Consider the following 21,957-nt stretch of genomic DNA (forward strand, 5'->3'; position numbering starts at 1 on the left):
GTTGCTTAACCAGGAGCCAATGTGGGTCAGCGAGCACAGGGGTGATGGGTGAGGGGGTGATTCCTCTCTCTCTCGGTCTCCCTCTCAAAGGTACAGACAGAAGATCAGGTACAGACACCATTATTCACACCAGTCTGATTTTTTAACTGCAGCTTTGCTGTTTTTGGCCTGGGCTCACGGGCGTACCCACACTTCTGTGCCTTTGCCCGTGCGATTGACACACGACTGGAGGAACTTGGAGCCGAGAGAATCCTATTGATGGGAGAAGGAGATGAGCTGTGTGGTCAGGAGGACGTGTTCCGGGCCTGGTCCAGGAACATTTTCAAGGTCTGACTGAATGCATTGACCTCCTCACTTGGACTGGTCTATCACACAAGTCTGTCTGTCTGTCCCGTCTGTCTCTATTAGATAATCGTGCAATAAAGGTGCAGCAGTTATAATGGGTGACTTTAATATGCACATAGATTGGGCTAACCAAACTGGAAGCAATACGGTGGAGGAGGATTTTCTGGAGTGCATAAGGGATGGTTTTTTAGACCAATATGTCGAGGAACCAACTAGGGGGGAGGCCATCTTAGACTGGGTGTTATGTAATGAGAGAGGATTAATTAGCAATCTCGTTGTGCGAGGCCCCTTGGGGAAGAGTGACCATAATATGGTGGAATTCTGCATTGGGATGGAGAATGAAACAGTTAATTCAGAGACCATGGTCCAGGACTTAAAGAAGGCTAACTTTGAAGGTGTGAGGCGTGAATTGGCTGGGATGGATTGGCGAATGATACTTAAGAGGTTGACTGTGGATGGGCAATGGCAGACATTTAGAGACCGCATGGATGAACTACAACAATTGTACATTCCTGTCTGGCATAAAAATAAAAAAGGGAAGGTGGCTCAACCGTGGCTATCAAGGGAAATCAGGGATAGTATTAAAGCCAAGGAAGTGGCATACAAATTGGCCAGAAATAGCAGTGAACCTGGGGACTGGGAGAAATTTAGAACTCAGCAGAGGAGGACAAAGGGTTTGATTAGGGCAGGGAAAATGGAGTATGAGAAGAAGCTTGCAGGGAACATTAAGACGGATTGCAAAAGTTTCTATAGATATGTAAAGAGAAAAAGGTTAGTAAAGACAAACGTAGGTCCTCTGCAGTCAGAATCAGGGGAAGTCATAACGGGGAACAAAGAAATGGCAGACCAATTGAACAAGTACTTTGGTTCAGTATTCACGAAGGAGGACACGAACAACCTTCCGGTTATAAAAGGGGTCGGGGGGTCTAGTAAGGAGGAGGAACTGAGGGAAATCCTTATTAGCCGGGAAATTGTGTTGGGGAAATTGATGGGATTGAAGGCCGATAAATCCCCAGGGCCTGATGGACTGCATCCCAGAGTACTTAAGGAGGTGGCCTTGGAAATAGTGGATGCGTTGACAGTCATTTTCCAACATTCCATTGACTCTGGATCAGTTCCTATGGAGTGGAGGGTAGCCAATGTAACCCCACTTTTTAAAAAAGGAGGGAGAGAGAAAACAGGGAATTATAGACCGGTCAGCCTGACATCGGTAGTGGGTAAAATGATGGAATCAATTATTAAGGATGTCATAGCAGTGCATTTGGAAAATGGTGACATGATAGGTCCAAGTCAGCATGGATTTGTGAAAGGGAAATCATGCTTGACAAATCTTCTGGAATTTTTTGAGGATGTTTCCAGTAGAGTGGATAAGGGAGAACCAGTTGATGTGGTATATTTGGACTTTCAGAAGGCGTTCGACAAGGTCCCACACAAGAGATTGATGTGCAAAGTTAGAGCACATGGGATTGGGGGTAGTGTACTGATATGGATTGAGAACTGGTTGTCAGACAGGAAGCAAAGAGTAGGAGTAAATGGGTACTTTTCAGAATGGCAGGCAGTGACTAGTGGGGTACCGCAAGGTTCTGTGCTGGGGCCCCAGCTGTTTACACTGTACATTAATGATTTAGATGAGGGGATTAAATGTAGTATCTCCAAATTTGCGGATGACACTAAGTTGGGTGGCAGTGTGAGCTGCGAGGAGGATGCTGTGAGGCTGCAGAGCGACTTGGATAGGTTGGGTGAGTGGGCAAATGCATGGCAGATGAAGTATAATGTGGATAAATGTGAGGTTATCCACTTTGGTGGTAAAAACAGAGAGACAGACTATTATCTGAATGGTGACAGATTAGGAAAAGGGGAGGTGCAAAGAGACCTGGGTGTCATGGTACATCAGTCATTGAAGGTTGGCATGCAGGTGCAGCAGGCGGTTAAGAAAGCAAATGGCATGTTGGCCTTCATAGCAAGGGGATTTGAGTACAGGGGCAGGGAGGTGTTGCTACAGTTGTACAGGGCATTGGTGAGGCCACACCTGGAGTATTGTGTACAGTTTTGGTCTCCTAACCTGAGGAAGGACATTCTTGCTATTGAGGGAGTGCAGCGAAGGTTCACCAGACTGATTCCCGGGATGGCGGGACTGACCTATCAAGAAAGACTGGATCAACTGGGCTTGTATTCACTGGAGTTCAGAAGAATGAGAGGGGACCTCATAGAAACATTTAAAATTCTGACGGGGTTAGACAGGTTAGATGCAGGAAGAATGTTCCCAATGTTGGGGAAGTCCAGAACCAGAGGTCACAGTCTAAGGATAAGGGGTAAGCCATTTAGGACCGAGATGCGGAGGAACTTCTTCACCCAGAGAGTGGTGAACCTGTGGAATTCTCTACCACAGAAAGTTGTTGAGGCCAATTCACTAAATATATTCAAAAAGGAGTTAGATGAGGTCCTTACTACTAGGGGGATCAAGGGGTATGGCGAGAAAGCAGGAATGGGGCACTGAAGTTGAATGTTCAGCCATGAACTCATTGAATGGCGGTGCAGGCTAGAAGGGCCGAATGGCCTACTCCTGCACCTATTTTCTATGTTTCTGTGTCTGTCTGTCCCGCCTGTCTGCCTGTCACGCCCATCCCATCCGTCCATCTGTCTGTCTATCAGACAATCTTTGTCTGTCTGTCTGTCGATGTCTGCGAACACATTTCTCTCTGTCACACCTTCTATCTTTCCCTGTGTATGTATCTCTCTCCTGATCTCTCTCAATATTTCTCCATCTCTATTCCAGTTCATCATGCTCAGTACCAGCTCTCATCTGTGTCTGTCTCTCTCTCCCTCTCGCTCTCCTGTCTCTCAGTTTCTGTCTCTCTCCCTCTCGCTCTCCTTTTGTCTCTCATTTTCTGTCTCTCTCTCCCTCTCCTTTTGTCTCTCAATTTTTGTCTCTCTCCCTCTCCCTCTCCTTCTGTCTCTCTCTCTCTCCTGTCTCTCAGTTTCTGCCTCTCTCTCCCTCTCGCTCTCCTCTCTGTCTCTCACTTTCTCTATCTCACTCTCTATCTATCTCTGTATCTCTTTCTGTCTCTCTCTGTCCTTCGGTCTCAATCTATCTCCCCCTCTCTCAGTCTCACTTTCTCTCCCTCTTGCTATCTCTCGATCTCTCTGTTTCATGGTCTGCCTCTCTCTCTCTCTCTCTTTCTCCCTCTATCTGTCCCTCTCTCAGTCGCAATGACGCTCTCTCTGTCTCTCTCACTCTCTCTCATTCTCTCTGTCTCTCTTACTCTCTCTGACTCAGTCTCACACTCTCTCTCTTTGTCTCTCTCCCTCTCTCTGGCTCGGTCTCTCTCTCTCTGACTCGGTCTCTCAGTCTCTCTCCCTCTCTCTTTGTCTCTCTCCAACTCTCTCTCTCTGTCTCTCTCCCTCTGACTCGGTCTCTCCCTCTCTCTGTCTCTCTGACTCGGTCTCTCTCTGTCTCTCCGACTCGGTCTCTCTCTGTCTCTCCGACTCGGTCTCTCTCTCTCTCTCACTCTGTCTGTCTCTCTCCCTCTCTGTCTGTCTCTCTCCCGTTCTCTGACTCGGTCTCTCTCTCTCTCCCTCGGTCTTTCTCTCTCTCTGACTCGGTCGCTATCTCTTTCTCCCTCTCTCTGTCTCTCTCCCTCTCTGTTACACTGACTCAATCTCTCACTCTCTGTCTCTCCCTCTCTCTGTCTCTCTCCCTCTCTCTGTCTCTCTCCCTCTCTCTGTCTCTCTGACTCAGTCTCTCTCTGACTCAGTCTCTCTCTGTCTCTCTCCCTCTCTGTCTCTCTTTCCCTCTCTCTGTCGCTTTCCCTCTCTCTCTCTCTCTCCCTCTCCCTGCCTCTCTGACTTGGTCTCTCACTCTCTCTGTCGCTTTGTCTCTCTCCCTCTCTCTGACTCGGTCTCTCTGTCTCACTCTCTCGCTCTCTCTCTCTCTCTCTCCCTCTCTGTGTCTCTCTCGCTCTGCCTCTCTATCTCTCTCGCTGTCTCTCTGACTTGGTCTCTCACTCTCTCTCTCTGTCTCTCCCTCTCTCTGACTCGGTCTCTCTCTCCCTTTCGCTGTCTCTCTGACTTGGTCTCTCACTCTCTCTCTCTCTCTGTCTCTCTCTCACACACTCTCTCTGTGTCTCTCTCCCTCTCTCTGACTCGGTCTCTCTCTCTCTCTCTCTCCCTCTCTCTCTGACTTGGTCTCTCACTCTCTCTTTCTCTCTCTCTCTGTCGCGATCTCTCTCTCTGTTTCTCTCTCTTTCTCACACACCCTCTCTGTCTCTCTCTATCTCACTCTCTGACTCGGTCTCACACACTCTCTCTGTCTCTCTCCCTCTCTCTGTCTCTCTGACTCGGTCTCTCTCTCTCTCTCTGTTTCTCTACCTCTCTCTGTCTCTCTGACTCGGTCTCTCTCTCTCTCTCTCTCTCTCTCTGTCGTTCTCTCTCTCTCTCTCTCTCTCTGTTGTAAAGTCCTGTCCCCTCAGTACAGATTCACACGAGGCATGGAGTGAAGTCAAGGTCACTCTGGACCTGCACCTTTTTTTCACAGCTCTGGAATGCTGCACTTGCCTGAGACCTGTCCTTATAAACCTGTCTCTTGCAAGTGCACCCCTGGTGGTAAGGTATGCTGGTGGTTACAGGTCATATCTTATTACAGTCATGTATAGCATGTTAGGATACAGTTATATATAATAATGTAAGATACATGACATCACCCTCCCCCAAGATCTTATTGTCTTTATAGGTTCAGTCTCTCAGGTGGTCTACGCTCTCGCGTGGAGCGCCTGAGTTGTGGTTCAGTTGTTTGCCTTGGTGTCTGTTTTTCTTCGGGTGTGGTTGCTGGTATCTCACCTGGGCTTTCTGTTTCGATTGATGTGATTGTTGTTGACTCGCCTGGGCTGTCTGTTGGGATTGCCCTTTCCTCAGGTTGTTCCCTCTGTCTGTCCACCAGGTGTGGTGCGAGTTCCACATTGTAGTCTGCCTCTGGTTCCGCAGTGTTGTTGGTAAATCTGCTTTTGACTTAGTCTACATGCCTCCGGCAGGTTTTGCCATTGTCCATTTGTACTACCAGTAGCCTGTTTCCTTCCTTACCCGTTACTGTCCCTGCAAGCCATTTGGGACCCCTGCCATAGTTTAGTACAAACACTTTGTCCCCTATCTCATTCCATCTCCCCCTCGAATTTCTGTCATGGTACTCAGTCAGCTTACGGCGCTTTGCCTCAATAATTTCATGCATGTCTGGGAGGATTAATGAGAACCTTGTTTTTAAAGTCCTTTTCATCAACAGTTGCGCGGGGGGGATCCCAGTCAGTGAATGTGGACGAGATCTGTATGCCAGCAGCAGTCACGGCAGGCGACCCTGCAGCGTGGGATCTTGGATTTTAAGCATGCCTTGTTTAATGATTTGCACTGCTCTCTCCACCTGGCCATGGGAAGCCGGCTTGAACGGTGCCGTCTTGACGTGATTTATGCCGTGGTCAATTATAAAGTCTTGGAATTCTGCGCTGGTGAAGCACGGACCATTGTCACTGACCAATATGTCAGGGATTCCGTGCATTGCAAACATGGTTGCGAGGCTCTCCACAGTGGTGGAGGTTGTGCTCGAGTTTAAAATGGTGCATTCGATCCACTTTGAAAATGCATCTACAACTACGAGGAACATTTTGCCTATGAATGGGCCCACATAGTCTACATGCACCCGTGACCACGGTTTGGTAGGCCAGGGCCAGGGGCTCAGTGGCGCCTCCCTGGGGGCATTGCTGAGTTGGGCACAAATGGTGCACCTTCGGACGCAGAGCTCCAAGTCCGCGTCAATATCAGGCCACCAGACGTGGCATCTGGCTATGGCCTTCGTGAGAACGATCCCCGGGTGCTTGCGGTGGAGCTCCCGGACAAATGCCTCTCTACCTCGCAGAGGCATGACTACTCGGCTGCCCCACATCAGGCAGTCTGCTTGTAGTGACAGCTCATGCATGCTCCTGCGAAAGGGTTTTAATTCCTCGGGGCAGGCATCGCGAGCCTCTGCCCAGTCACCGGTTAGGACACATCATTTACTAAGGATAACGTGGGGTTGCTGGCCATCCAGGCTCTGATTTGGCAAGCCGTCATGGGCGAGCCTATGGACTCAAAGGCATTGATTGCCATGACTATCACACAGTCCTGTTCGTCAGACCCTTCCGTGGTCGCCAGGGGTAGCCTGCTGAGCGCGTCGGCACAGTTGTCTGTGCCTTATGATATAGTCGTAGGACGCCAGCATGATTGACCACCATTGAATTCGCACCGAGACGTTGGCGTTTATTGCCTTGCTCTCCGATAGGAGGGACATGAGGGGCTTGTGGTCAGTTTCTAACGCGAACTTGGCCCCGAAAAGGTATTGGTGCATCTTTTTGACACCGTACACGCACGCGAGCGCCTCCTTCTCTACCATTCCGTACCTGCGCTCCGCCCGCGAAAGTGACCTGGAGGCATAAGCTATGGGTTGTAATTTGCCCGCACTATTGAAATGTTGCATACGCTGACGCATCGCATGTGAGCACGAGCTTTTTATCTGGGTCAAAGAAAGTCAAAATACTGTTGGAACACAGAAGGTTGCGTGCCTTATTGAAGGCGCATTCCTGGGCGTCCCCCCAAAACCAATCGCACCCCTTCCTGAGTAGCACATGGAGAGGCTCCAGCAGCGTGCTTAAGTTCTGCATAAAGTTCCCAAACTCATTGAGTAGCCCAAGAAAGGCGCGTAGTTCTGAGACATTCCGGGGCCTGAGTGGCAGGCGAATTGCTTCTGTTTTGGACTCTGTTGGGCAGATTCCATCAGCGGCAATCCTTCTGCCCAAAAATTCAACCTCGGGTGCGAGAAACAGGCACTTGGATTTCTTGACTCGTAGGCCTACCTGATCCAACCACTTTAGTACTTCCTCCAAATTACGGAGATTGGAGTCGGTGTCCCTGCCCGTGATAAGTATGTCGTCTTGAAATACAACCGTCCCCGGGATGGACTTGAGCAGACTCTCCATGTTGCGCTGGAATATGGCAACTGCCGACCTGATGCCGAATGGGCATCGATTGTACATGAAAAGGCCTCGATGTGTGTTGATGGTGGTGAATAGCTTGGATTCCTCGGTCAATTCTTGCGTAATATACGCAGATGTGAGATCTAATTTTGAGAAAAGTTTACCTCCAGCCAATGTGGCAAATCTGGGCAGCGGGTACTGGTCCTGTAGGGAGGCTCTGTTTATGGTAGATTTGTAGTCCGCACAGATTCGTACGGTTCGATCAGGCTTCATGACTGGGACGATGGGACTTGCCCAGTCGCTAAATTCCACAGGTGATGTAATACCTTCCCGCAGAAGCCTGTCTAGTTCATGTTCAATCTTTTCCCTCATCACATAGGGTACAACTCTGGCCTTGTGATGGACCGGTCTAGCATCCTGTGTGATGTAGATTTTGACTTTGGCCCCTTTGAAAGTGCCCACACCTGGCTGAAAGAGATATTCAAATCGCTTTATAACTGTTGAGGAGGAGGTCCGTTCCTCTAATGACATGGCATGGACATCATCCCATTTCCAGTTTAGTTTTTCCAGCCAGTTTCTCCCCAGCAGTGCTGGGGGGTCTCCTGGGATAATCCACAGGGGAAGTCAGTTCACTGTCCCTTTGTGTGTGACAGAGAGCATGGCACTGCCGAGGACTGGTACGATTTCTTTGGTATAGGTCCTTAGTGTGGTGTCGACCCTTGTGAGTTTTGGTCTGTCTCTTTTATGCGGCCACAGTTGTTCAAATTGTTGAGCACCCATGAGATTGACTCGCTCCTGTATCCAGCTCCATGTTGACAGATATCCCGTTGAGTAGGACCCTCATCATTATAGGAGGCATCCTGTTGTAGGAGCAGTGGCCATTGATCGTGTTGACCCGCTGTACATCGGAGTCCCGGTTACTGTCCCCACCGTATTCTGGTCCTCTTTCCGACCCATCCGATTCGTATACCAGCTAAGCTGCCGTTTTTTTGCACATGCGGGCCAAATGCCCTGTATATTCACAATTTCTGCAAACACCCTGCTAAAATCGACATCCTCTTGACGAGTGCCCACCCTCACACCTCCAGCACAGACCTGTTCTATTGTTTAAAGTGTTCCCAAAGAATGAGCTGCGTCTGGCTGATCTCTCTTGAGCTTCTCTCAGTTTGTAGTTGATTGCTCGCATTGTGGGTTGATGAGGTGTGAACGGCCGTTCCTGTGGCCCTTGATGGCTTCTGTCTGCTGTCGAGAGCCTGTTCTCCCGGTTTTGTCTGTGTGTGGGGGTAGCAGCTTGTTTACTGCTGTGAACTTCTTGTTTCGATATTTCGTCAGTTGTCGTACCTGCATTGTAAATCAACCTCGTTTCTTCTTTCTCTACCAAGAATGTCTGTGCAATCAGTGCTGCTGCCTCTAAGGTCAGGTTCTTGGTCTCTATGAGCTTTCGGAATATGCCTGCATGGCCTATTCCTTCAATGAAAAAGTCTCTCAGCATTTCTCTCCTCAGTTCATCAGAGAACTCACATAAACTAGCCAACCTCCGAAGTTCCACCACGAAGTCGGGTATGCTCTGACCCACACAGCGTCTGCAGTTGTAGAACCTGTGTCTGGCCATGTGTAGGCTGCTCACTGGCTTCAGGTGGTCTTTTACCAGTGTGCTCAATTCTTCAAACGACGTGCTTGCTGGTTTCTCGGGTGCCAACAGATCCTTCATTAAAGCGTATGTTTTCGAGCCACAGCTGGTCAAGAGATGGGCTCTTCTCTTGTCTGCCTTATCGTCACCTACAAAGCTTTGGTTACAAAGCTTTGCTGGAGCATTTCTATAAAGTCCTCCCAATTGTCTCCCGCTTTGTACTTTTCATCTGATTCGCCATTCTGTTGATTCTGTAATCCCGTAACTCGTCGCCACTGTAAAGTCCTGTCCCCTCAGTACAGATTCACACGAGGCATGTAGTGAAGTCAAGGTCACTCTGGACCTGCACCTTTATTTCACAGCTCTGGAATGCTGCACTTGCCTGAGACCTGTCCTTATATACCTGTCTCTTGCAAGTGCACCCGTGGTGGTAAGGTATGCTGGTGGTTACAGGTCATATCTTATTACAGTCATGTATAGCATGTTCGGATTCAGCTATATATAATAATGTAAGATACATGACACTCTCTCCCTCTCTGATTTGGTCTCTCACTCTCCCTCTCGCACACTCTCTTTCTCTGTCTCTCTCCCTCTCTCTGACTCGGTCTCTTTCTCGCTCTCTCTCTGACTTGGTCTCTCTCTGACTCGGTCTCTCTCTATCTCTCTCTCTCTCTCCGTCTCTCTGACTCGGTCTCTCTCTCTCCCTCTCTCTTTGTCTCTCTGACTCGGTCTCTCCCTCTCTCTGTCTCTCTGACTCGGTCTCTCTCTCTCTCTGACTTGGTCTCTCTCTGTCTCTCCTCTGTCTCTCTGACTCTGTCTCTCTCTCTCTCTCTCTCTGTCTCTCTCACTCTCCCTGACTAGGTCTCTCACTCTCTCTGTCTGTCTCTCTCCCGCTCTCTCTCCCTCCCTCGGTCTTTATCTCTCTCTCCCTCTCTCTCTCTCTCTCTCTCTCTCTCTCTCTCTCTGTCTCTCTCCCTCTCTCTGACTCAGTCTCTCTGTCTCCCTCTCTCGCTGTCTCTCTGACTTGGTCTCTCACTCTCTCTCTCTGTCTCTCTCTCTCTCACACTCTCTCCCTCTCTCCCTCTCTCACACTCTCTCCCTCTCTCTCTGTCTCTCTGACTTGGTCTCTCACTCTCTCCCTCTCTCTCTGTCTCTCTCTCGCTCTCCTTCTCTCTCTCTCTCTCTGTCTGTCTGTCTCTCTCACACTCGCTCTCTCTGTCTCCCTCTCTCTCTGTCTCTCTCTCTCTCTCTGTCTCCCTCCCTCTCTCACACTCTCACTCTGTCTCTTTCTATCACACTCTGACTCGGTCTCACACACTCTCTCTGCCTCTCTCTGTCTCTCTGACTCGGTCTCTCTCTTTGTTTCTCTCCCTCTCTCTGAGTCGGTCTCTCTCTCTCTCTGTCTCTCTCCCTCTCTCTCGCTGTCTCTCTCTCTGTGTCTCTCTCTCACACTTTCTCCCTCTCTCTGACTCGGTCTCACTCTCCCTCTTTCTTTCTCTCTCTCTCTCTCCCTCTCTGTGTCTCTCTCTCACACTTTCTCCCTCTCTCTGACTCGGTCTCACTCTCCCTCTTTCTTTCTCTCTCACTCTGTCTCTCTCTCTCACACTCTCTCCCTCTCTTTGATTCGGTCTCACTCTCCCTCTTTCTCTCTCTCTCTGTCTCTCTCTCACACTCTCTCCCTCTCTCTGACTCGGTCTCACTCTCCCTCTTTCTCTCTCTCTCTCCCTCGCTCTCTGTCTCTCTGATTTGGTCTCTCACTCTCTCTGTGTCTCTCTCTCTCTGTCTCTCTCGCACACTCTCTTTCTCTGTCTCTCTCCCTCTCTCTGACTCGGTCTCTCTCTCGCTCTCTGTCTCTCTGACTTGGTGTCTCACACTGTAAAGTCCTGTCCCTGCAGTACAGACTCACACGAGGCACATGCTGAAGTCAAGGTCACTCAGGACCTGCACCTTTATTTCACAGCTCTCGAATGCCGCACTTGCCTGAGACCTGTCTTTTTCTACCTGTGTAGAACAGGTATCCAGTGTCTCCTGTAAGTGCACCCCTGGTGGTAAGGTAAGCTTGTGGTTACAGGTCATATCTAGTTACAGTCATGTATAGCATGGTCAGATACAGTTATGTACAGTAGTGTGAGATAATGACATCACCCTCCCCCAAGGTCTTATTGTCTTTATAGGTACAGTCTCTCAGGTGGTCTACGCTCGCGCGTGGAGCGTCGTAGTTGTGGTTCAGTTGTTTGCCTTGGTCCCTGTTTTTCTTTCGGTGTGATTGCTGGTATCTCGCCTGGGCTGTCTGTTTCGTTCAGTATGATTTTTGGTGTCTCGCCTGGGCTGTCTGTTGGGATTGCCCTTTCCTCAGGTTGTTCCCTCTGTCTGTCCACCAGGTGTGGTGTGAGTTCCACATTGTAGTCTGCCTCTGGTTCTGCAGTGTTGGTAAATCTACTTTTGACTTGGTCTACATGCCTCTGGCAGGTTGGCCATTGTCCATTTGTACTACCAGTAGCCTGTTTCCTTCCTTGCCCGTGACTGTCCCTGCAAGCCATTTAGGACCCCTGCCACAGTTTAGCACAAACACTTTGTCCCCTATCTCATTCCACCTCCCCCTCAAATTTCGGTCATGGTACTCAGTTAGTTTACGGCGCTTTGCCGCAACGATTTCATGCATGTCTGGGAGGAGTAATGAGAGCCTTGTCTTTAAGGTCCGTTTCATCAATAGTTGCGCGGGGGGTCTCCAGTCAATGAATGTGGACGAGATCTATATGCCAGCAGCAGTCGTGACAGGCGGCCCTGCAGCGTAGGACCTTGGATTTTGAGCATGCCTAGTTTAATGATTTGCACTGCTCGCTCCGCCTGGCCGTTGGAGGCCGGCTTTAATGGTGCTGTTTTAACGTGGTTTATGCCGTGGTCATTTATGAAATCTTGGAATTCTGCACTGGTGAAGCACGGACCATTATCACTGACCAATATGTCAGGAATTCCGTGCGTTGCAAACATAGTTCCAAGGCTCTCCACAATGGTGGAGGTGGTGCTCGAGTTTAAAATGGTGCATTCGATACACTTTGAAAATGCATCTACAACGACAAGGAACATTTTGCCCATGAATGGGCCTGCATAGTCTACGTGCACCCGCGACCACGGTTTGGTGGGCCAGGGGCTCAGGGGGGCCTCCCTAGGGGCATTACTGAGTTGGGCACAAATGGTGCACCGTCGGACGCAGAGCTCCAAGTCCGCGTCAATGCCAGGCCACCAGACATGGGATCTGGCTATGGCCTTCATGAGAACGATCCCCGGGTGCTCGCGGTGGAGCTCCCGGACAAATACCTCTCTGCCTCGCAGAGGCATAACTACTCGGCTGCCCCACATCAGGCAGTCTGCTTGTAGTGACAGCTCATGCATGCGCCTATGGAAAGGTTTGATCTCCTCGGGGCAGGCATCGCGAACCTCTGCCAGTCACCAGTTAGGACACATCTTTTTACGAAAGATAACGTGGGGTCGCTGGCCGTCCAGGCTCTGATTTGGTGAGCCGTCATGGGCGAACCTGTGGACTCAAAGGCATTGATTGCCATGACTATCTCACAGTCCTGTTCGTCAGACCCTTCCATGGTCGCCAGGGGTAGCCTGCTGAGCGCGTCGGCACAGTTGTCTGTGCCTGCTCTGTGCCTTATGGTGCAGTCGTAAGACGCCAGCATGAGTGCCCATCGTTGAATTCGCGCCGAGGCGTTGGCATTTATTGCCTTGCTCTCAGATAGTAGGGACGTGAGGGGCTTGTGGTCGGTTTCTAACGCAAACTTTGCCCCGAAAAGGTATTGGTGCATCTTTTTGACACCGTACACGCGCGCGAGCGCCTCCTTCTCCACCATTCTGTACCCGCGCTCCGCCCGCGAAAGTGACCTTGAGGCATAAGCTATGGGTTGTAATTTACCCGCACCATTGACATGTTGTAAAACGCACCAGACCCCATACGCTGATGCATCACATGTAAGAACTAGCTTTTTACCTGGATCAAAGAAAGCCAAAACACTGTTGGAACACAGAAGGTTGCGTGTCTTATTGAAGGTGCGTTTCTGGGCATCCCCCCAAAACCAATCGCACCCCTTTCTGAGTAGCACGTGGAGAGGCTCCAGCAGCATGCTTATGTTCTGCATAAAGTTCCCAAAGTAATTGAGTAGCCCGAGAAAGGCGCCCAGTTCCGAGACATTCCGGGGCCTGGGTGCCAGGCGAATTGCTTCTGTTTTGGACTCTGTTGGGCGGATTCCATCAGCGGCAATCCTTCTGCCCAAAAATTCAACCTCAGGCACGAGAAACAGGCACTTGGATTTCTTAACTCTTAGGCCTACCCGATCCAAATGCTTTAGTACTTCCTCCAAATTGCAGAGATGGGAGTCGGTGTCCCTGCCAGTGATAAGTATGTCGTCTTGAAATACAACCGTCCCCGGGGTGGACTTGAGCAGACTCTCCATGTTGCACTGGAATATAGCAGCTGCCGACCTGATGCCGAATGGGCATTGATTGTACATGAAAAAGCCTCGATGTGTGTTGATGGTGGTGAGTAGCTTAGACTCTTCGGTCAGTTCTTGCGTCATATACGCAGATGTGAGGTCTAGTTTTGAGAAAAGTTTACCTCCAGCCAATGTGGCAAATAGGTCCTCTGCTCTGGGCAGCGGGTATTGGTCCTGTAGGGACACTCTGGTTATGGTAGATTTGTAGTCCCCACAGGTTCGTATGGATCCATCAGGCTTCATGACTGGGACGATGGAACTTGCCTCGTTGCTAAATTCCACGGGTGAGATAATGCCTTCCCACAGAAGCCTGTCCAGTTCATGTTCAATCTTTTCCCTCATCACATAGGGCACAGCTCTAGCCTTGTGATGCACCGGTCTTGCACCCTGTGTGATGTAGATTTTGACTTTAGCCCCTTTGAAGGTGCCCACACCTGGCTGAAAGAGATGTTCAAATCGACTTAGAACTGTTGAGCAGGAGGTCCGTTTCTCTGACGACATGGCGTGAACATCATCCTATTTCCAATTTAATTTTGCCAGCCAGCTTCTCCCCAGCAGTGCTGGGAGATCTCCGGGGATAATCCACAGGGGAAGTCGGTTCACTGTCCCTTTGTGTGTGACGGAGAGCATGGCGCTGCCAAGGACTGGGACGATTTCTTTGGTATAGGTCCTTAGTTTGGTGTCGACCCTTGTGAGCTTTGGTCTGTCGCTTTTGTGCGGCCACTGCTGTTCAAATTGTTGAGCGCTCATGAGAGATTGACTCGCTCTCGTATCCAGCTCCATGTTGACGGGTATCCCGTTGAGTAGGACCCTCATCATTATTGGAGGCATCTTGTTGTAAGAGCAGTGGCCATTGATTGTGTTGACCCGCTGTACCTCGGTGTCCCAGGTACTGTCCCCACCGTCTTCTGGTCTGCTTTCCGACCCTTCTGATTCGTATACCAGCTGAGCTGCCGTTTTTCTGCACATGTGGGCCAGATGTCCTGTATAGTTACAGAGTCTACAAATGGCATGCTGAAATCAACACCCCCTTGATGAGTGTCTTCCCCCACATCTCCAGCACAGACCACTTCCATTGTTTCCAAAGGATGAGCTGCGTCTGGCTGATCTCTCTTGAGCTTCTCTCAGTTTGTAGTTGATTGCTCGCATTGTGGGGATGAGGTGTGAACGGCCATTCATGTGGCCCTTGATGGCTTCTGGCGCCACTGCCTGCTGTTGAGGGTCTGCTCTCCTGCCTTTGTCTGTGTGTGGGGATAGCGGCTTGTTTCACTCTGTGAACCCCTTGTTCCGATGTTTCGTTAGTTGTCGCACCCGCAGTGTAGATCAACCTCGTTTCTTCTTCTCCTGCCAAGAATGTCTGTGCAACCAGTGCTGCTGCCTCTAGGGTCAAGTTCTTGGTCTCTCTGAGCTTTTGGAATATGCCTGCGTGGCCTATTCCTTCAATAAAAAAGTCTCTCAGTACTTCTCTCCTTAGTTCATCGGAGAACTCACATAAACTAGCCAACCTCCGAAGTTCTGCCACAAAGTCGGGTATGCTCTGGCCCACACAGCATCTACAGTTGTAGAACCTGTGTCTGGCCATGTGTAGGCTGCTCACTGGCTTCAGGTGGTCTCTTACCAGTGTGCTCAACTCTTCAAACGACTTGCTTGCTGGCTTCTCGGGTGCCAGCAGGTCCTTCATTGAGGCGTATGTTTTCGAGCCACAGCTGGTTAAGAGATGGGCTCTTCTCTTGTCTGCCTTATCATCGCCTAACCAGTCTTTGGTTACAAAGCTTTGCTGGAGCCTTTCTATAAAGTCCTCCCAATTATCTCCAGCATTGTATTTTTCATCTGAGCCGTTGGTCGCCATTCTGTGCATTCTGTAATCCCGTAACTCGTCACCACTGTAAAGTCCTGTCCCTGCAGTACAGACTTACACGAGGCACATGCTGAAGTCAAGGTCACTCTGGACCTGCACCTTTATTTCACAGCTCTCGAATGCCGCACTTGCCTGAGACCTGTCTTTATATACCTGTGTAGAACAGGTATCCAGTGTCTCCTGCAAGTGCACCCCTGGTGGTAAGGTCAGCTTGTGGTTACAGGTCATATCTAGTTACAGTCATGTATAGCATGGTAAGATACAGTTATGTACAGTAGTGTGAGATATATGACAAGCACGCACTCACTCTCTCTCTCTATCTCTCTCCCTCTCTCTCTGTCTCTATCTCTCTCCCATTCTCTGACTTATTCTCACACTCTCTGTCTCTCTCCCTCTCTCTGACTCTTTCTCTCTCTCTCTATCGGTCTCTCTGTCTCTCTCTGACTCGGTCTCTCTCTCTCTCTCTCTGTCTCCCTCTTTGTCTCTCTCTGTCTCTCTGACTCGGTCTCTCTCTCTCTCTCTCTCTGTCTCTCTCCCTCCCTCTTTGTCTCTCTGACTCGGTCTCTCACTCTCTCTGTCTCTGTCTCTGTTTCTCTGACTCGGTCTCTCTCTCTCTCTCACTCGGTCTCTCTCTATCTCTCTGACTTGGTCTCTCTCTCTCTCTGTCTCTCTCACTCTCCCTGACTCGGTCTCTCACTCTCTGTCTGTCTCTCTCTCTGACTCGGTCTCTCTCTCTCTCTCCGTCTCTCTCTCTGTCTCTCTCCCTCTCTCTGTCACACTGACTCGATCGCTCACTCTCTGTCTCTCTCTGTCTCTCACCCTCTCTCTGACTCGGTCTCTCCGTCTCTCTGTCTCCCTCTCTCTCTCTCCCTCTCCCTCTCCCTCTCTCTGTCTCTCTCTCTCTCCCTCTCTCTCTGACTTGGTCTCTCTGTCTCTCTCCCTCTCTCTCTGTCTCTCTCCCTCTCTCACACTCTCACTCTGTCTCTCTCTCGATCTCATTCACTGACTCGGTCTCACACTCTCTCTCTGTCTCCCTCCCTCTCCCTGTCTCTGTCTCTCTCTCTGTCTCTCTCTCTCTCTGTCTCTCTCTCTCTGTCTCTTTCCCTCTCTCTGTCTCTCCCTCTTTCTTTCTCTCTCTCTCTCTCTCTCACTCTCTTTGTCTCTCTCTCACACTCTCTCCCTCTTTCTGAATCAGTCTCACTCACCCTCTTTCTCTCCCTCTCTGTCTCTCTGATTTGGTCTCTCACTCTCTCTCTCTCTCTCTCTCTCTTTCTCTGTCTCTCTCCCGCTCTCTGACTCTCTGACTTGGTGTCTCACACTCTGATCTCCCTCTCTCTCTCTCTGTCTCTCTCTCTCTCCCTCTCTCACACTCTCTCTGTCTCTCTCTCCCCCGCTCTGTCTCTCTCTCTCCGTGTCTCTCTCCCTCTCTCTGACTCGGTCTCACACTCTCTCTCTGTCTCTCTCCCTCTCTCGGACTCGGTCTCTCTCTCTGTCTCCCTCTCCCTCTCTCACACTCCCTCTCTCACACTCTCTCTCTCCCTCTCTCTGTCTCTCTCTCCCCCTCTCTCCCCCTCTCTCCTTCTCTCTCTCTCTCCCCCCCTCTCTTTCTCTCCCTTTCTCTGTCTCTCTCCTCCTCTCTGACTCAGTCTCTCTCTCCCTCTCACACTCTCTTTCTGTCTCTCTCCCTCTGTCTGTCTCTCTCTCTCTCTCACACTCGGTCTCTCGCTGGCTCTCCCTCTCTGTCCCCCTCCGTCTCTCCCTCTCTCTGTCTCTCCCTCTCAGTCTCCCTCTCTCCCTCTCTCTATCTCTGGCTCTGTCTCTCTCTCATCCTTTCTCTGTCTCTCTCTCACACACTCTCTCTGTCTCTCTCTCTGTCGCTGCCTGCCCCCTATCTAAGCTGTTACTGATTTCACTGACCAGTATTTAGGCCTCACTGCCCCGATCCTGACACTTGCCTGCTTTGCTCACTCAGGCTGCCTGCGAGGTTTTCTGCCTTGATGATCATTCCATCACTGATGATGGGAACGACTCATATTTCAACAATGACTCCAGCTGGAAATCAGACAAATATAAACTGTCCGTCATTGCTGAGGTGCCAGCCCTGGCAACAGGTAAAGCGCGGAGTGTGTGTAACGGGACTGAGTGCCTACACTTCAGTCCTGACCTGTCCCCACTCATTCCACTGTTCCTGAAATTCTCAATTCCCTATCCCTCTCTCCCAGTCACGCTCTCTCTCTCTCTCCCCGTACTCTTCGCTCCCTCTGTCCTGCTCTTTGTCTGTCCCACCCTGCCCCCTCTCCCTACCTTTCTCCCTCTTCTCCTGTCGCTCCTTTTCACCCTCCCTCCCACTCCCCCTTCTGTCCCTCTCTCCCCCTCCCTTTCTCCCCCTCACACAATCCCCCTCCCCCTCTCTCCCGTCGAATCAGTGTTTGTTTGTGAGCTGTCTGCGCTCTCCCTTTTTGAACAGCTCACCCCTCCAACTCTCCGTCCCTCATGTTCTCTCTCTCTCTCTCTCCCCACCCTCGTGCTCCAACTCCCTCTCCCTCCCTCTCTCCCTCTCTCTCTCTCTCTCTCTCTCTCCATCCCTCTCCCTCTTTATCTTTCTCTCTCCTCCCACTCTCTCCTGCTCACTCCCTCTCTCCCTCCCTCTCTCCTTTTCTCTCCCTCCCTCACTCTCTTTTTCTCTCCCTCTCTCTTCCTCCCTCCCTCTCTCTCTCCCTCACTCACTCGCCTCCCTCCCTCTCTCTCACTCTCCTTTTCTCTCCCTCCCTCCCTCTCTCTTTTCTCTCCCTCTCACGCGCTCTCTCTCTCCATCCCTCTCTCTCCCTCCTGCTCTTGCCCTCTCACTCCCTCCCTCTCCTTTTTGCTCCCTCTCTCCTTTTCTCTTCCTCTCCCCCTCCCTCGCTCTTCCTCCCTCCCTCTCTCTCCCTCCCTCTCCCCCACTCACTCCCTCTCTCCCTCTCCTCTCGCCTCTCTCCCTCCCTCTCCCTTCCTCCCTCTGCCTCTCTCCCTCCCTCTCTCTCCCCCTTCCTCTATCTCTCCCTCCCCCTCCCCCTCTCCCTCTCCCTCTCCCTCTCCCTCTCCCTCTCCCTCTCCCTCTCCCCCTCTCTCCCTCTCCCCCTCTCTCCCTCTCCTCTCTCTCACTGTCCCTCTCCCCCTCTCCCTCCCTCTCTCTTCCCCTCTCCCTTTCCTCCCCCTCTCTCCCTCCCCCTCTCTGTTCCCCTCTCTCTCCCTCTCCCTCTCGGCCATTAAATCAGATTCTATTTGCGAGCTCTGTGTTCTGTGTTTAACAGCTCTGTCTCACTTGCACAAGCGGAAGATTTTTCAGACGCAGATTCTGTCCAGACAAAATCTCCAGCACGAAAGCTCTGGGTAAGTGAAGGGTTAATGGTTTAAGATTGTTTGTGGGGCATTTTCAGGAACGTGACACCATTTCCTGCAGACCACACATTGTGACCGTGGGATCTTTACATCCCCCTAGGAGGGCAGATGGGGCCTCGGTTTAACATCTCATCCAAAAGATGGCACCTCCAACAATGCAGCATTCCCTCAGTACTGCCCCTCCGACAGTGCGGCTCTCCCTCAGTCTGCCCCTCTGACAGTGCAGCCCTCCCTCAGTACTGCCCTCCGACAGTGCGGCTCTCCCTCATTCTGCCCCTCCGACAGTGCGGCTCTCCCTCAGTCTGCCCCTCCGACAGTGCGCGCTCCCTCAGTACTGCCCTCTGACGGTGCGGCGCTCCCTCAGTACTGCCCTCCGACAGTGCGGCGCTCCCTCAGTACTGCCCCTCTGACAGTGCAGCCCTCCCTCAGTGCGGCCCTCCGACAGTGCGGCCCTCCGACAATGCGGCCTTCCCTCAGTACTGCCCCTCCGACAATGCAGCCCTCCCTCAGTACTGCCCCTCCGACAGTGCAGCCCTCCCTCAGTACTGCCCTCCGACAGTGCAGCCCTTCCTCAGTACTGCCCTCCGACAGTGCAGCCCTCCGACAGTGCAGCCCTCCCTCAGTACTGCCCCTCCGACAGTGCAGCCCTCCCTCAGTACTGCCCTCCGACAGTGCGGCCCTCTGACAGTGCAGCCCTCCCTCAGTACTGCCCCTCTGACAGTGCGGCACTCCCTCAGTACTGCCCCTCCGACAGTGCGGGGCCCAATCTGTACTGCTCTCGGCTCTCTCCCTCAGTTATGGGGCTGAATTCCCTGGAGTGGGACTTGAACCCAGGACCATTGACATCACTGTGCCATGGCAAACACATCAAGGCCCAATTATAGAGTGTCCTATATTTCCCAAACTAGTAACTTGGGGAAATATTGCAAGAGCCTGACTTTACCCAGAGCCTGGCTGAGTGCCTGTGATGACACCTCGAACCCGGCACTTACACTGAGCACCCAGCTGATCCTTGCCCGGCATCTCTCCTTCACCGGAAGTCAGACTGAGTGGGAGAACCATCGCGTTCGCTCTTCCTGATTGCCGGCACAAGCACGATGGCCCAGTGACCTCCTACTGTGCTGTGAGAAGGGATGATATGTTGGAAGGATCATCAAATGAGGCCATATGGGTTGAATTGAAGAGAAAAAAGGGGCGATCACACTGCTGGGAGTGTACTATAGACCCCCAAACAGTCAGAGGGAGAGAGAAGAGCAAATCGTCGGCACATTTCTCAGAAGTGCAAAGACTATAGGGCAGTAATAGTCGGGGATTACAACTACCCGAATATTAACTGGGATAGAATTAATGTGAACGGTAAAGAGGGAGCAGAATTCCTAAAATGCATTCAGGAGAACCTTTTTAACCAGTATGTAGCAAGCCCAACACGGGAGGGGGCAGTTCTGGACTTGGTTTTGGGGAATGAAGAGGGGCAGGTGGAAGGGGTATCAGTGGGAGAACATTTTGGTGCTAGTGATCATAATACAGTTAGATTTAGGGTCATTATGGAAAAGGACAAAGATAGACCAGGAATAAAAGTTCTCAATTGGGAGAAAGCCAACTGAGAGGTGATTTAGCCAAAGTGGACTGGAAACAGCGACTTGAATCATCATCATAGGCAGTCCCTCGCAATCGAGGAAGACTTGCTTCCACTCCTGAAGTGAGTTCTTTGGTGGCTGAACAGTCCAATATGAGAACCACAGACTCTGTCACAGGTGGGACAGATCGTTGTTGAGGGAAGGGGTGGGTGGGACTGGTTTGTTAGATATATTCAAAAGGGAGTTAGATGTGGCCCTCGTGGCTAAAGGAATCAGGGGGTATGGAGAGAAAGCAGGAGTGGGGTACTGAAATGCATCATCCACCATGATCATATTGAATGGTGGTGCAGGCTCAAAGGGCCGAATGACCGACTCCTGCACCTATTTTCTATGTTTCTATGTTATCCAGTCTAATCCCACTTTCCAGCTCTCGGTCTGTAACCCTGCAGGTTACGGCACTTCAAGAGCACATCCAAGCACCTTTTAAATGTGGTGAGGGTTTCTGCCTCTACCACCCTTCCAGGCAGTGAGTTCCAGACCCCCACAACCCTCTGCATGATGAAGCTTCCCCTCAAATCCCCTCTGAACCTTCCACCAACCACTTTAAAACTATGCCCCCTTGTAATAGACCCCTCCACCAAGGGAAATAGGCCCTTGCTATCCATTATATCCAGGCCCCTCAACGTTTTATAAACCTCAATGAGGTCTCCTCTCAGCCTCCTCTGTTCCAAGGGAGAATAAACCCAGCCTATGCAATCTGTCCTCATAACTAAGATTCTCCATTCCAGGCAGCATCCTTGTAAATCTCCTCTGCACCCTCTCTAGTGCAATCACGTCCTTCCTATAATACGGCGACCAGAACTGCATGCAGTACTTCAGCTGTGGCCTTACCAAAGTATTATACAATTTAACCTCCCTGCTCTTGTATTCTATGCCTCGGCCAATAAAGACAAGCATTCCGTATGCCTTCTTAACCACCTTATCCACCTGGCCTGCTACTTTCTGGGATCTGTGGACAAGCACTCCAAGGTCCCTTTGTTCATCTATACTTCTAAGTGGCCGACTGCTTAATGTGTATTCCCTTGCCTTATTAGCCCTCCCCAAGTGCATCACCTCACACTTCTCCGAATTAAATTCCATTTGCCACTGCTCTGCCCACCTGACCAATAGATTGATATCCTCCTGCAGCCCATGACTTTCCTCTTCATTATCAATCACACAGCCAATTTTAGTGTCGTCTGCAAACTTCTTAATCATACTCCCAACATTCAAATCTAGATCATTGATGTATACCACAAAAAGCAAGGGACCCACCACTGAGCTCTGTGGAACCCCACTGGATACATCCTTCCAGTCACAAAAACATCCATCAACCATTACTCTTTGCTTCAATTTTGGATCCAACTTGCTACTTTGCCCTGGATCCCATGGGCTTTTACCTTCATGACCAATCTGCCATGTGGGACCTTATCAAAAGCTTTGCTAAAGTCCATATACACTACATCATACGCACTGCCCTCATCGACCCTCCTGGTTACCTCCTCGAAAAATTCAATCAGGTTAGTCAAACATGATCTTCCCTTAACAAATCTGTGCTGACTGTCCCTGATTAATCCTTGCCTTTCTAAATGTAGATTTATCCTGTCCTTCAGGATTTTTTCCAATAATTTTCCCACCA

General features: G+C 50.7%; 1 protein-coding gene across 1 annotated transcript in view; it reads left to right on the forward strand.

The window, feature by feature from the left end:
* The window catches only part of LOC139251755 (nitric oxide synthase 1-like), a 207,686-nt gene that overhangs the window by 154,729 nt on the left and 31,000 nt on the right, over positions 1-21,957 (forward strand). The window contains exons 16-18 of the mRNA XM_070873295.1: positions 153-327; positions 17,294-17,432; positions 18,615-18,693. Coding sequence (XP_070729396.1) covers positions 153-327; positions 17,294-17,432; positions 18,615-18,693 — 393 coding nt within the window. The remainder of the gene's footprint in view (positions 1-152; positions 328-17,293; positions 17,433-18,614; positions 18,694-21,957) is intronic.

This window comes from Pristiophorus japonicus, unplaced genomic scaffold (assembly GCF_044704955.1).
Source record: "Pristiophorus japonicus isolate sPriJap1 unplaced genomic scaffold, sPriJap1.hap1 HAP1_SCAFFOLD_441, whole genome shotgun sequence".
NCBI classification, from domain to species: domain Eukaryota; kingdom Metazoa; phylum Chordata; class Chondrichthyes; family Pristiophoridae; genus Pristiophorus; species Pristiophorus japonicus.